General features: G+C 40.7%; 1 protein-coding gene across 4 annotated transcripts in view; it reads left to right on the forward strand.

The window, feature by feature from the left end:
• The window catches only part of ECPAS (Ecm29 proteasome adaptor and scaffold), a 94,071-nt gene that overhangs the window by 60,644 nt on the left and 20,788 nt on the right, over positions 1-12,639 (forward strand). For all 4 annotated transcript variants that reach the window (XM_084898157.1, XM_084898155.1, XM_084898158.1 and 1 more), the window contains 9 exons: positions 1,426-1,549; positions 3,285-3,430; positions 3,874-3,928; positions 4,600-4,714; positions 5,854-5,922; positions 7,123-7,240; positions 7,535-7,702; positions 10,917-10,996; positions 11,616-11,721. In XM_084898157.1, the coding sequence (XP_084754283.1) occupies positions 1,426-1,549; positions 3,285-3,430; positions 3,874-3,928; positions 4,600-4,714; positions 5,854-5,922; positions 7,123-7,240; positions 7,535-7,702; positions 10,917-10,996; positions 11,616-11,721 (981 nt within the window). The remainder of the gene's footprint in view (positions 1-1,425; positions 1,550-3,284; positions 3,431-3,873; positions 3,929-4,599; positions 4,715-5,853; positions 5,923-7,122; positions 7,241-7,534; positions 7,703-10,916; positions 10,997-11,615; positions 11,722-12,639) is intronic.

Consider the following 12,639-nt stretch of genomic DNA (forward strand, 5'->3'; position numbering starts at 1 on the left):
ATTTTACTCCTCATTATAAAATAACACAAAAGTAGAGAGATAACATAATGAGTGCCTGTGTGCCTATTTTTATTTCTTTTATTTATTTCTTTATTACTGGATTATTTAAAGCATTATAGATAGCTTATCATTCATAAATGGAGCTTTAAGGGTTTTGTTTTTGTTTGTAATGCCAACTTTGTTGTTATTAACAATCGGAATCATGTAGAAGATAGATCCATTAAACGAACCCCTAATATAGGATTCTCTGTGTTGAAGTATCTTTTTCTCAGTTTAGAGTTGCCAAGAGAAGCTTTTGTCCAGGGAAGCTGGGTTGGAAGCCCTTAAAATCCCCTTTTCTCAGAATAGGAAGCATGTGATACCAGCATTTGACATCTCATTTGGTTGATTGAGCTTAGGAATGGCTAAATTTTTGTCATAGGTATGCTTTGTAAAGCTCTCTACAAAGGTCAGCATTCCCATTTCCCTCCTACTTTCTGTTCTTTATTATCTTATTTCTTCATTTTTCCATTTCTCTCAATTCATGGTACACAGTGCCAAAGGGAACTGAGATCCAGTTCTGTGCTGAGTTAGTGACTTGTAATCATGCCAAAATTTCAAAATCAAATTTAAAAAATTGGGCATCGCTGTTGCTTCCCCTCTCTACACGCTCAGCAAGGAAAAAATGATATAAAAGTGGCCATCAGGTGGATCCCAACAACCGGTGCAAACATCAGCAGGACGGATTCGGATCTCATGCCGGCAAGGGCATTCCACCGCCTGCTTGGAGGGCCCATCTGCCGATGGTGTCCAGCCCCCCCTGCCTCCTCCCTCCGGGGTTGGGAACCAGATGCAGGGCTCACGGATGGTGAGCGCTGCTTCTCACAATCAGGACTGACTGGGCGTGAGCCCATGGCAGACACAGGGGCTGGGGGCAGGATGAGTGGGATCTGCAGGCAGGAGTGGCAGGCAGGGTTGAACTGCCAGTTTCAGTGCAATCTCTGCAGGCCATGTCGAGGGACTCCACTCATGCACGAATTCGTGCACTGGGCCTCTAGTATTACATATAAGGCAGTTGAAGCTCAGTTTAAATAAGAGTAGGAAGCTGGTGAGAGACAGAACTAGAATTTGCACTGAGACCTGTGTGGCTTCTAAGTCCATGCCCTTCCCCCAAGGTTAAGGGTATCATGCTTATGAAGATTAAAAATCACTGTGTCATGGTTCCTTATAGAGGGTGAGGAGAGGAGTGCAACATGGACTTAGTAAAAGATCTCCAAGTCATCTTACCTTCTCCATTCCTTCACTATACCTCACTTTTGAACCACCTGGGAAGGCTGAAAGCAGTCCAGGCAAAAGAGGGAAACAGTATTCAATAGCCTTTCCATAAAATGAATGCTATTGGGAAATGTTTTCTCTGATTCATGGCATTTGCTTCCTTCTTTGCAGGCCAAGCAGATTGAACTTCAGTTCACTATCGGTGAGGCCATTACCAGTGCTGCGATAGGAACCAACTCCGTGGCTGCCCGGGATGCCTGGCTGGTGACTGAGGAAGAGTACTCCCCTCCCGCTGGTACCAAATCTCCAGCTAATTGATCTGTAATCCCCAAGTAACCCTTTTCTGCTCTCTTTGTCCACATTTGAAGCAAAAGAAAAATTTATACATTCAATCTTAACTCTTCTTTACATACTTATATCTGTTTTAGTTTGGTTCTGTCAAGAGAAAAAGTTGGTTAAAGGAGAGTGAGCATATCATGAATGAGAACTTCCCTTTTTAGTCCTTTGGCAAGCAGGCAGGGCCTTAGCTATGGGCACCTTCAAATCTGTGCTTTTTTCATGAGGATTGGCGTATTATGCCAATTTTACAAGTGTAGCATAACAGTTTCCCAATCATGTATCCCCTAACCCTTTATCACATAATGAGGCTTCAGTGTCTTTTGCTCAACCTCCAGCTGCCTCTGTGCTACAAGAATGGAATTATTACTCACGCTGGGGAAGGCTGTGGAAGATACATTTTTGTAGAGGTGGTGGGAGGGAGTAGGGAAAATTGCCTCACTGGCTCTTGTTCCTCCACATTCCTCCTGGTCTGTGTTGGAATGTCCCAACTCACCTGAAGGACAGATCTAGAAGACAGTTGGATGCATGAGTATGGAATGTTGAAGAGTTCCAGGTTGGAAATCTGGGAGGATCATGTAGAGATAGTAGTTAAGACCATGAACTTCAGTGTAATCACCAAGGGAGTGAGTAGAAAAGAGAAGTTCAACAAATGAGCTCTGGGTTCTCCAGAGTTTCAGGTTTGGGTAGTTTAGAGTAAACCAGGGAAGAACAAGTGGAAAGGAGCACTCTGAAAAGGCACCCTGGAAGAGAAGTGAAGAAAATCTATGAACAGAGGTGTGATGGGATGGGATGGGGATCATACTGCTGATCAGTTCAGATGAGAAGCAAGAAGTCATCATTGAAGTTAGTAACAGGACGGTAATGGTTGACTTTTACGAGTAATTTCTGTGGATTGGGGAAGATAAAAGACTGATTTTTGAGTGGTTTCAGGAAAAAAATAAGAGAAATATAGAGATGAGTATAGATAACTATTTTGAAATATTTAAATGTAAAGCAGTGGTTCTCGACTAGAAGAGGGAGCTTTTGCCGTTTGGAAATGTCCAGGCACCTGAGAGGGTCAGTGGGGCTGGTCTCCAGTAGGTGGAGATCCTGGATGCTGTTAAACCTTACAGTGCTCAGGACCGTGCCCATAACAAACTCTCCCGCCCCCAGGGACAGTAGTGTAGAGGTTGAGGGACCCTGAGGAAATAAAGGAAAGGAGATAAGTAGCAGAATAGCTGGAGAGGAAAGTGAAGTCAAAAGAGGTTGGTTTGTGTGTGAGTTTTTAGATGGGGATGGGAAAGATATACTAGAGAAAGAAAAAGTGCTGAGACCCGGGAGACTGGGGATACTTTTTTTTTCTAAATACTTTTTTTAAAGAGAAGTTTTAGGTTCACAACAAAATTTATAGGAAGGCACAGAGGTTTTCCATTTACCCTCTGCATCTACACATACAGAGCTTCCTCCATTATGGGGATACTTTTTCATTCTAAGGGACTAAACCTGAGTACCTTTGAAAGGTTATTTAGCTTATGCTAGGTTGTGACATGAATGATTATCCGTTTCCTCAGCAGTTTATTTAAACACTGTAGTCATGTAAATTTTAATATTTCAGGATTGCTTTATTGAATAAATGTTGATTAAAATTTAATTTTCTCAGGAAACTCTGTTTGGTTATTTTGATTTTTTTCATCCTCTTTGTTTTCCCCCAGGAGCCAAAGTGAACGATGTGGTTCCCTGGGTGTTGGATGTGATTTTAAATAAACATATCACCAGCCCCAACCCACACGTGAGGCAGGCAGCCTGCGTCTGGCTCCTGTCCCTTGTGAGGAAGCTGAGTACCCATAAAGAAGTGAAGGTAAGCCATGCTATAAATGTGATCAGCTCTACTGGTGAAACTGCTGTGAAATCTTAATAATTGAAGGGTGGTAGGAAGGAAAGTGTATGAAGGTGAGGCATTCTGAGGTAAGAACCATTAACTGATAACATATTTTGAAATAAACTGTACATGAAGGAATGAAGGATGGCAGCTGATACATATTGGCTGGAAGATGGTTCTAAATGGGAAGGCATACAGCCAGAGTGGTGAGGATGCGGAGGCTCGGACTGTGTGCATTAGACGTGTCTGTAGGCGGTCCCCCCTTCAGCAGTTTGGCCACCCTCCTAGATGAGAGCATTGCAGGGCTCGTGACTGCCTTGGGTCCTCAGGTCTTAGAGGTGTTGTGTATCCTGAGAGGAAGATTCTTGTTCTCCTATAAAGGAAGAGTTTCACTTTTCTCAGTGCCTCTTTTCTTCTTTCAGTCTCATCTTAAAGAAATTCAGAGCGCATTTGTGTCCGTTTTGTCAGAAAATGATGGTAGGTTATTGGTAAATATTTGATTTCCAACAATCATTAAACTTATATTTCAAATTTTGAAAAAAAAATCTATTAATTAAATAGGGGTATAGGAAACTTGATTCTTATTTACTTATTTTCTAATTAAATCATGTTCTTAAGTTTTGCATTTAAAAATGAAGCTGAGGCCGTCTTTAACATTAGCCCTTCTACTAAATAATAGCTTTCTTCTACTTCTGATTCCGTTCTTCTTTATGATCTAGGCCAGGAGAGAGCGAATAGTAGCTTCACTTTATAACTTGTTTTAAACATATGGTCTTGTTTTGACTTTTCATTAAAAACAATTGGTTGTGGGTGTGTTGGAATTCCACAATGTGTCAACCTCTCAGGTGTGCGACTTGGGTCCAATGATTCTCTGTCTCTCTGCTCTGTACACTGAAGCCCAGCAATCTGGACTTGGTTTGTGGGTTGGATCTACTGTGAATGTAGTCCCTCAGTACAGGGACTTTTTGGGGCATGTCCACTGAGGTAATTTAGTATATGTTTAGTAAAATAGGCAGACTGATTTTAGTCTCATATCTTTACTTTGATATCCCTTTGGATTAATACTACAAGTTTTTAAAAATTTCAACTTGATGGCCAGTAGACAAATTTTTCTTAAAGCAGTATTATTTTGTCTGACTTTTGTGTAGAACTTAGCCAAGATGTTGCTTCAAAAGGCCTTGGGTTGGTGTATGAACTGGGCAATGAACAAGATCAACAGGAACTGGTTTCTACACTTGTAGAAACACTTATGACTGGCAAAAGGTACAGTGAACTTGAAAATTTCGGGTTTGAACACATAAGACAAGTTTTGCACATACTAAGAATATGCAGTGGAAGAAGGAAATTTCAACTTTTTATATTGGTGTTAAGTCTTTTCTAAATTGAAAGTCAGTGATTGCTATGCTGTGGATAGCAGCGTAATTACTGTCTAGAAAGTAAACTAAACTACTACTTGGAAGCATGCCAGTAGGTCAGATTTTGAAAAATGAATGATCTCAGGATAGTTAAAGCATTGGGTTACAAAATCACTGTAATTATTGTTGGCTAAATGAAAACAAAGACGTGGCAAGGAAGTTTGCACATTGCTCAGAGTCTGATCTATGAAGTGTATGAGAGAGGATATCCTTCTCATAATTTAATTGGATGATGCTTTTTGTTGTTTTCCTTGTAGGAAGGGTAGTTTTGTTTTTAAAAAATATATATATTTTATTGATTTTTTACAGAGAGGAAGAGAGAGAGATAGAGAGTTAGAAACATCGATGAGAGAGAGACATCGATCAGCTGCCTCCCGCACACGCCCTACTGGGGATGTGCCCGCAACCAAGGTACATGCCCTTGACAGGAATCGAACCCGGACCTTTCAGTCCGCAGGCTGACGCTCTATACACTGAGCCAAACTGGTTTCGGCGGAAGGGTAGTTATTATTTTTATTTATTTTTAAACATTCTTATTAATTTTTTACAGAGAGGGATAGAGAGTTGGAAACATTGATGAGAGAGAAGCATCGATCAGCTGCCTCCTGCACACTCTTTACTGGGGATGTGCCCACAACCAAGGTACATGCCCTTGACCAGAATCACACCTGGGAGCCTTCAGTCCGCAGGCTGACGCTCTATCCATTGAGCCAAACCGGTTAGGGCAGGAATGGTAGTTTCTAATGTAAGACAGCATTTAATTCAGTGTATTTATATGGTATGCTTTTTTATATTGGGGTTTATTTATTTATTCTAGACTTTATAAAATTCTCTGGCTGATGGAAAGGAGTAGTCGACAAGTCATCTTGTACTTGGTAGTTAGTTGACAGGGAATTTTATCAGTGTGGGAATGAAATGTATCAATTAACTGAATGCTGGTATGAAAAATTTGAGTCTAATTTAAATTTTAATGTTGTTTTGGTTTAGAATTAAACATGAAGTTTCTGGAGAGACAGTGGTATTTCAAGGAGGAGGTCTTGGCAAAACACCTGATGGGTAAGTGTCCAATTCATAGATCAGTCCCGTAGACATCTTTAGTAAATAGAACACTCATGAAATTTATTTCCATCCTTCTAGACAATGTTGTGTTAGTGGAAGGAGAAAACTGTTATGGATAACGTCTAATATTGTAGGTTGCGTTTCCTGGAAACCACCTCTGAGATGGAGATTTGTATGCTGGAGTTTATTGAAGAATGTCTGGGGTCATCACCAGGGAGGGGGAGAGTGAGGAAGCTGGATAGGGCCAGCACTGAAGCAGATATTGACCTCACCAGGAGCTCTGGAGCTGGCGTTGGGTGGCCCTTTAGACTTTTCCTGCTTTGAGGAGCCAGGCCTCCACAACCCTTCATTGAGCCTGACCTTGGAACCAGGAAGTTCTGTCAGCTCCCAGCCAGTGAATCCTGGACGGGAGGGAAATCTGGCTGCATAGTTGGGGATCCACTGCACCTCATTTGTCGGGGGAGGCGTGGGACTGGGAGGACTCGACTTGGTTGATGTCTTGAAGTCTACCAACTTAGCATTTCAAATAATTCCTAGAGCCCTCCCTTTCTTATCTTATGCTATTTCCATTGTGGTTAGACTGTTGCTTTTCCTCTAAAAATGCTCAGGGAAAATTGCAGATTTGGCTGTGTGCTGCCTGCAGCATTAGAAAGCAGCATTGGCTCTTCCTGAGGTGCTCCCTTAGCTCATTGTTTTCACGTGGAGAGTTGTTTCCATTTACTTACTCTCCCTGGGTTATTAAAAAGCACTTGCTTTTCACAAAGTAACACAAGTGATCAGGTATTTGAGCAAATATTATTTGTTCAGAGGAAAATTAATAAGACTCAAGAAGTTATTACCAAGGCTGGGTGCTCTAGCTAGAAAAGACTCCAGGGAAGATGGAAGTTATCTTCAAGCCAGTGTTATGATGGTGAGAGAGATTCACGCCCAATATAATGAAGGGTCACCGAGCTGCCTCCAGAGCTGGTGAGAGCTCTACCTCGATGAGAGTTTCAGGGGTATTGAGGTCATTTACCAGGCATAGGTGATATTGGGTTAGGTATAAAGATATTGTTTTTAGTCTAGTTCTCTGCCCTCTGCAATGATGAGGTAATCCAATACATGATTTTAAGATGTCCTGGTAATACTGGTAATGTAATTTTCATTAGGTCAGAGATAGAGCAATACATTATTACATACTTTCTGTTTGTTTTCAAGCCAGGGCCTCTCTACTTACAAGGAGCTTTGTTCTCTGGCCAGTGATCTTAGTCAGCCAGACCTGGTGTATAAATTTATGAATTTGGCAAACCATCATGCAATGTGGAACTCAAGGAAGGTAAGTTACTATCACTGGACAGTTTTTATTTTTTATTTTCCTCCGATGCCAAATCTGTTACATTGGTGGGCAGTGGCAATTGATATTCAGGGTGTTTTGTAAAAGTCTGTGATCAGAGAACGCCAGACCACCACATGGCTGCTGTTACTGATTGGTAAAGCTGGGACACCCAATAAAGTCAGGCTCAATTCAGGGGCAAGTTTGGGAGGGAGAATTTTGTGATCTTCTTAGATTGACTATGTTAATATGTTACTGCAGCAGGTGTATCTGACCCACTTCATCTTTTTTTTTCAGGGTGCTGCTTTTGGTTTTAATGTAATTGCTACCAAAGCTGGAGAACAGCTGGCTCCTTTTCTGCCTCAGCTAGTTCCTCGTCTCTATCGTTACCAGTTTGATCCCAACCTTGGCATCAGACAGGCCATGACAAGTATTTGGAATGCATTGGTCACTGACAAAACAACGGCAAGTATCTGTGATCTCTTGTCTAAGATTATGTACAGGATTTGAACCTAGTGCCCATCTTCCTTTCTTACTTTGTGTATTTATTTGTTGAAACAAATACAATTTCTTTTATTTCTTGCTTGCTTTCTTCTTTCAAAGTATTGAATATACTCATGGCAACATTTATTGAAGTTTCAAAAATGGAAATAATCTAAGTGTCCACTGGGTAGCTGGGTAAAGAAATGAAAGAATATTCACACAAGTGAAATACTATATGTCCATAGGTTCTATTGATGCAATGGAGAACAGGCCATGGTTCCCACATTCAGGGAGTTGACTTAGTTGAGAAGATAGACAAGGAAGCAGGCAATTACTGTGTGTGATCTTTCTCTCTTAGTTTTCTATCATCTGGCTGCTTCTCATATCCTATTTCACTCCTAGGTATTAGGACTTGTCCACTCCAGGCTTGCCTCTGAGTACCTTTTACTCTCTCAGCTTTATCATTCTAGATGAGCTCATTAGTTTAAGGACATTTATTGTGATGGTTCCCAATCCTGTATTTTTGGCCCAGACAAGACTTTTGCTCCTGGCTTGCATATCTAACTGCTGCTTGACATCTTAACTTGAGTGTTATTTCACGATACCTTAAACATAGCAAGTCTAGAATAGGGCTTGGGAAAAACAATGTTCCACCCTGGCTGATGTGGCTCAGTTGGGAAAGGTTGCCTGTTTGATTTCCTGTCAGGTCACATACCCAGGTTTCATGTTTCATCCCTGGTCAGGGTGCTAATGGGAGGAAACCAATCGATTTTTTTCTTTTTCTTTCTCCCTCTCCCTTTCTCTCTTTATAAAAATCAACGAAAACATTTTTAAAAAACAACAACATAGAAAAACAACATTCCCTATCTGTTTTCAGTGTTCATCCATTTACCCAAGCCAGGAAACTTGCTGTCATCCTTAATTTTGTCTGTCTTATCCAATCCTCATTTAAATCCAGTGGCACATTCTACTAATTCTGCTTCTAGAGTGTTCCTTGAATCCATTCTCTTCTTTATTTTGCCTTTTGAACAGGTTGTTATTTTTCTTTTTGCCTTCCTTCACTTGATTATCATTAGTAAAAGTGATTTTTAAAGAAATGCAAATTGGATTGTGCCATTTTGGGTTAAAATCCTTTAGTGGCTTGATGGTCCACTTTCAATAAATTCCATGGTCCTTATTACAGTCCCTGCACATGATGTGGCCCTTTCCTCTCCCTTCAGTCTGATAATAGTTGAGTGTGTTCCTTTTTATGGTGGTAGGTACTTAGGGGTCAGCTCTAAGGATTGATGAGTTTCATTTGCTCTGAGGTTATTTGGTACCATTGGATCAGTCAAGATCGAATAGGCCAGTTGGCTTTATAGATCTGAGTACAGAGCATGAGGCCCAAGCTCTAAGTGAGTATCATCTTTGTATGAGTGAAAGTGAAGCCACAAGTGTGGATGAGATCCCTCTGGAGGATGCTTAGAGAAGTAGACATTGAGAAACATCTTTTTGTTAAATCTTGGGTAAGCTATTCACTTCTCTTGAATATAAGTGAAGATAACAAAACTTCTACAAGAGTGGAGATAGAGACGCTGTAAGGTTTGAGGTTCTCTGGATCAGCACAAAATCAGTCTGCCATTAGTTTGTATTACCAAATTGATGTGTATATCAAAACAAAACAGGCTTAAGAAATTAAATTCATCTTTGATTCTGAGTATTTGTAACACTTCTTCTTCTTTTTTTTTTTTAAATCAATCTTTATTGTTCATATTATTACAAAGGTTCCTCATTTCTTCCCCCCTCCACCAGGTTCCCACCCCACCCTCCGCCCCCTCCCCATCCCCCATTGTCCTCATCCATAGGTGCACAGTTTATGTTCAGTCTCTTCCTCCCTCCCTTTCCCCGATAGTAAATCCCTTTTCAGATAGTAAATCAGTTACTTAGCATTTTCTCATATCAACAATACCTCCACATACCCAATGATACACTTCACACACAAGACATTTCCAAATAGGTCAACCAGCCTCATCCAGGCCCCACCCAAGGCACTCACAGATCAACACCCCAGCGCTATACTAACTCAACACATCCAGATCTAAGCCTTCATCACTTGATTCAGCAGACCCTCAAGTTCCCGCAAAAGTTTCCAGCCATGTCTGAGAGGCAGCCGGGAGCGGGGCAGGGGCAGGCGAGGAGCGAGCTGTTCCGGGCCTGGCTGCTCTGGGCCTGGCCTCTGTTGCTCTGGTTCGTTCCACAACCAGCTGCTCCGGGCCTGGTCACTGCTGCTCCCAACCTAGTTGCTCTGGACTTGGCTGCTGCTGCTCCGGGCCTGGCTGCTCCCAGCCTGGCAGCTGCTTCTCTGGGCCTGGCCGCACCCGACCAGGCTGCTCCGGGCCTGGCCGCTCCCAGCCTGGCAGCCGCTGCTCCGGGCCTGGCCTCACCCGACCTGTAGCACCTCTTTATGTGCTAGACTCTGTGCAAAGTACCAGGGACACAAAGACAACTGAGACACTGTCCCTGCCTCACGATGTCAGTGTGATGGAGCAATACAGTGAGGAGGACTAATTTGTGCTTGAGAAGGTACTGTGGGAACACAGAATTAGAGTAGGCCAATCTTTTCTGTGAAGGTGATGTCCTTTGAATCATGAAGGACAGGTTGTGAATTAAGTATGTGCCAAGATCTGGAGATGAGGTTAAATATGAGTTATTGACATTAGATGGGTCACAGAGGGTTTTATATTCATGTCCAGGTATTTGGACTTTATTCTCATGCACTAAGGAAATAAGATCAAGTTTGCATTTTAAAAGGCTCAGTCCAACAGCTTTTAGTAACTGAAGTGGGGAAAGAATTATAGGCTGAGAGGCCTAAAGTCAACTTAGGCTGTTACATACAGAAACATGGACAGGCCTGGCAGGTCTAGTTCAGTGGTTGAGCATCGACCTTTGAATCTGAAGGTCATGGTTCCTTTTCCAGTCAGGGTACATACCTGGGTTGTGGGCTTGATCTTCAGTAGGGGGCACAGGAGCCAGCTGATCCATTATTCTCTCTCATTATTGATGTCTCTCTCTCTCTCTCTCTCTCTCCCCCCTCCCCCCCTGAAATAAAAAAAAAAGTATTTTATTAAAAAACCTTGTAGGTGGTTTAGAGATGAATAATTTGATTATTGATAGATTTCACTTTTTTTTTTTCTTTTTTTCTTTTTGCTTTCCTTAGGTGGATAAGTATTTGAAGGAAATTCTTGAAGATTTGATAAAGAACCTTACCAGTAGCATGTGGCGAGTTCGAGAATCCAGGTACAATTTTTAGAAATAACAAGACTAGTTAAATGCAATTGAATTTTCTCTTGATGTTTCCAAGTTTTATACTTTGGGCCAAAGGAGTAAATTAAAGCTTCTTAAAAATACATTTCTGGTTGGGTTAGGCAGTTATTGTTATTTAACTATTTAACTCTAGTCAGTGGTTTTCCTAAGATGTCTTAGTTTTTTTTTATAAGTATGAAATTAAAGAAGTAGTAGATTACTTGTTAAATTGGTAGACATCAAGATATATTTATATACTCTCATGACTTTGTTAGGGAGGATTTATGTACACATGTTAATTTATATTTATTAAGTGCCTGCTATATGCTTGGCAGAGTGCTAAGTACACTGGTAAGTAAAAAATGATATATCATGTTAAAAGAGATTGTATTATAGTTGTGGGAAACAGACATTGAATGACTATAAGTGCCATATGTCTGTGGTATATTTAAGTCATCAAAGAGAAACTAGTCAGTCATTGCTGACTTGAGGTGGGGTAGAGTGAGGTCTAGAAATATAGGCAGAATGCATATTCTTTTTTGATACGAATGTTTCAGAGTAAAATATTGAGCTTTCTTGATCATGCATTTGAAACAAAATTGTTTATTTTCAGCTGTTTAGCTCTGAATGACTTACTAAGAGGAAGACCCCTAGATGACATCATTGATAAACTTCCAGAAATTTGGGAAACTCTTTTTAGAGTACAAGATGACATAAAGGTAAAATCTCCATTTATTTATAGAATAGCTTAAACTGAAATTATTAAAATATGTATAGATACATATTTAAAAATTCAATATCCAGAAAAAATTTTAAAGACTGAAAGTTCTTCCCAAAGTTTCAGTCTTGATGTGTCTATGAATTTGCAAGGTTGGGTATCTTTAGATCTAAATTTATTGACTTTTTTTTTTTTTTAATTTATTGATTTTTTACAGAGAGGAAGGGAGAGAGATAGAGAATTAGAAACGTCAATGAGAGAGAAACATAGACCAGCTGCCTCCTGCACACCTCCCACCGGGGATGTGCCCGCAACCAACGCACATGCCCTTGACCAGAATCGAACCTGGGACCTTTCAGTCCGCAGACCGACACTAACTGAGTGGTAACTGAGCCAAACTGGTTTTGGCTAAATTTATTGACTTTTTAAAAAACATAGCCATTGCTTGAGTTTCTTTTAATAGAGATCTCATATGCTATTGATTAGGGACAAATAAGAGTTTAGAAGTGATCCAGAATAACTCTACTTTGGTAAGTTTCATAAATTGGATCAGCTATTCCCAAATCGCATGACCAGTTCCTATTCATTTTTCCTGAGAAATTTAAATTTTAGATATTTTGATATTTTGCCATTAAAATTAGGCATTTCAGCCTGGCTTGTGTGTCTCATTGGTGGAGCTTTGACCCATGACCCAGGAGGTCATTGTTCGATTCTTGGTCACATGCCTGGGTTGTGGGCTCAATCCCCAGTAGAGGGCATGCAGGAGGCAGGAGATACTTTAAAAGTCTCTTAGAATCCTCATAGAGATCTTCATGTTTGTTTTTATAATGAATTTAGTTTCTAAACTGTTATATTTAACAGCTGTCTTGTAAAGTCAAAATAGGTCATACTTAATTTTAAAAAAAGTATATATGGCATG

This window comes from Pipistrellus hanaki (genome assembly GCF_964339955.1).
Source record: "Pipistrellus hanaki genome assembly, chromosome: 11".
Lineage (NCBI taxonomy): Eukaryota > Metazoa > Chordata > Mammalia > Chiroptera > Vespertilionidae > Pipistrellus > Pipistrellus hanaki.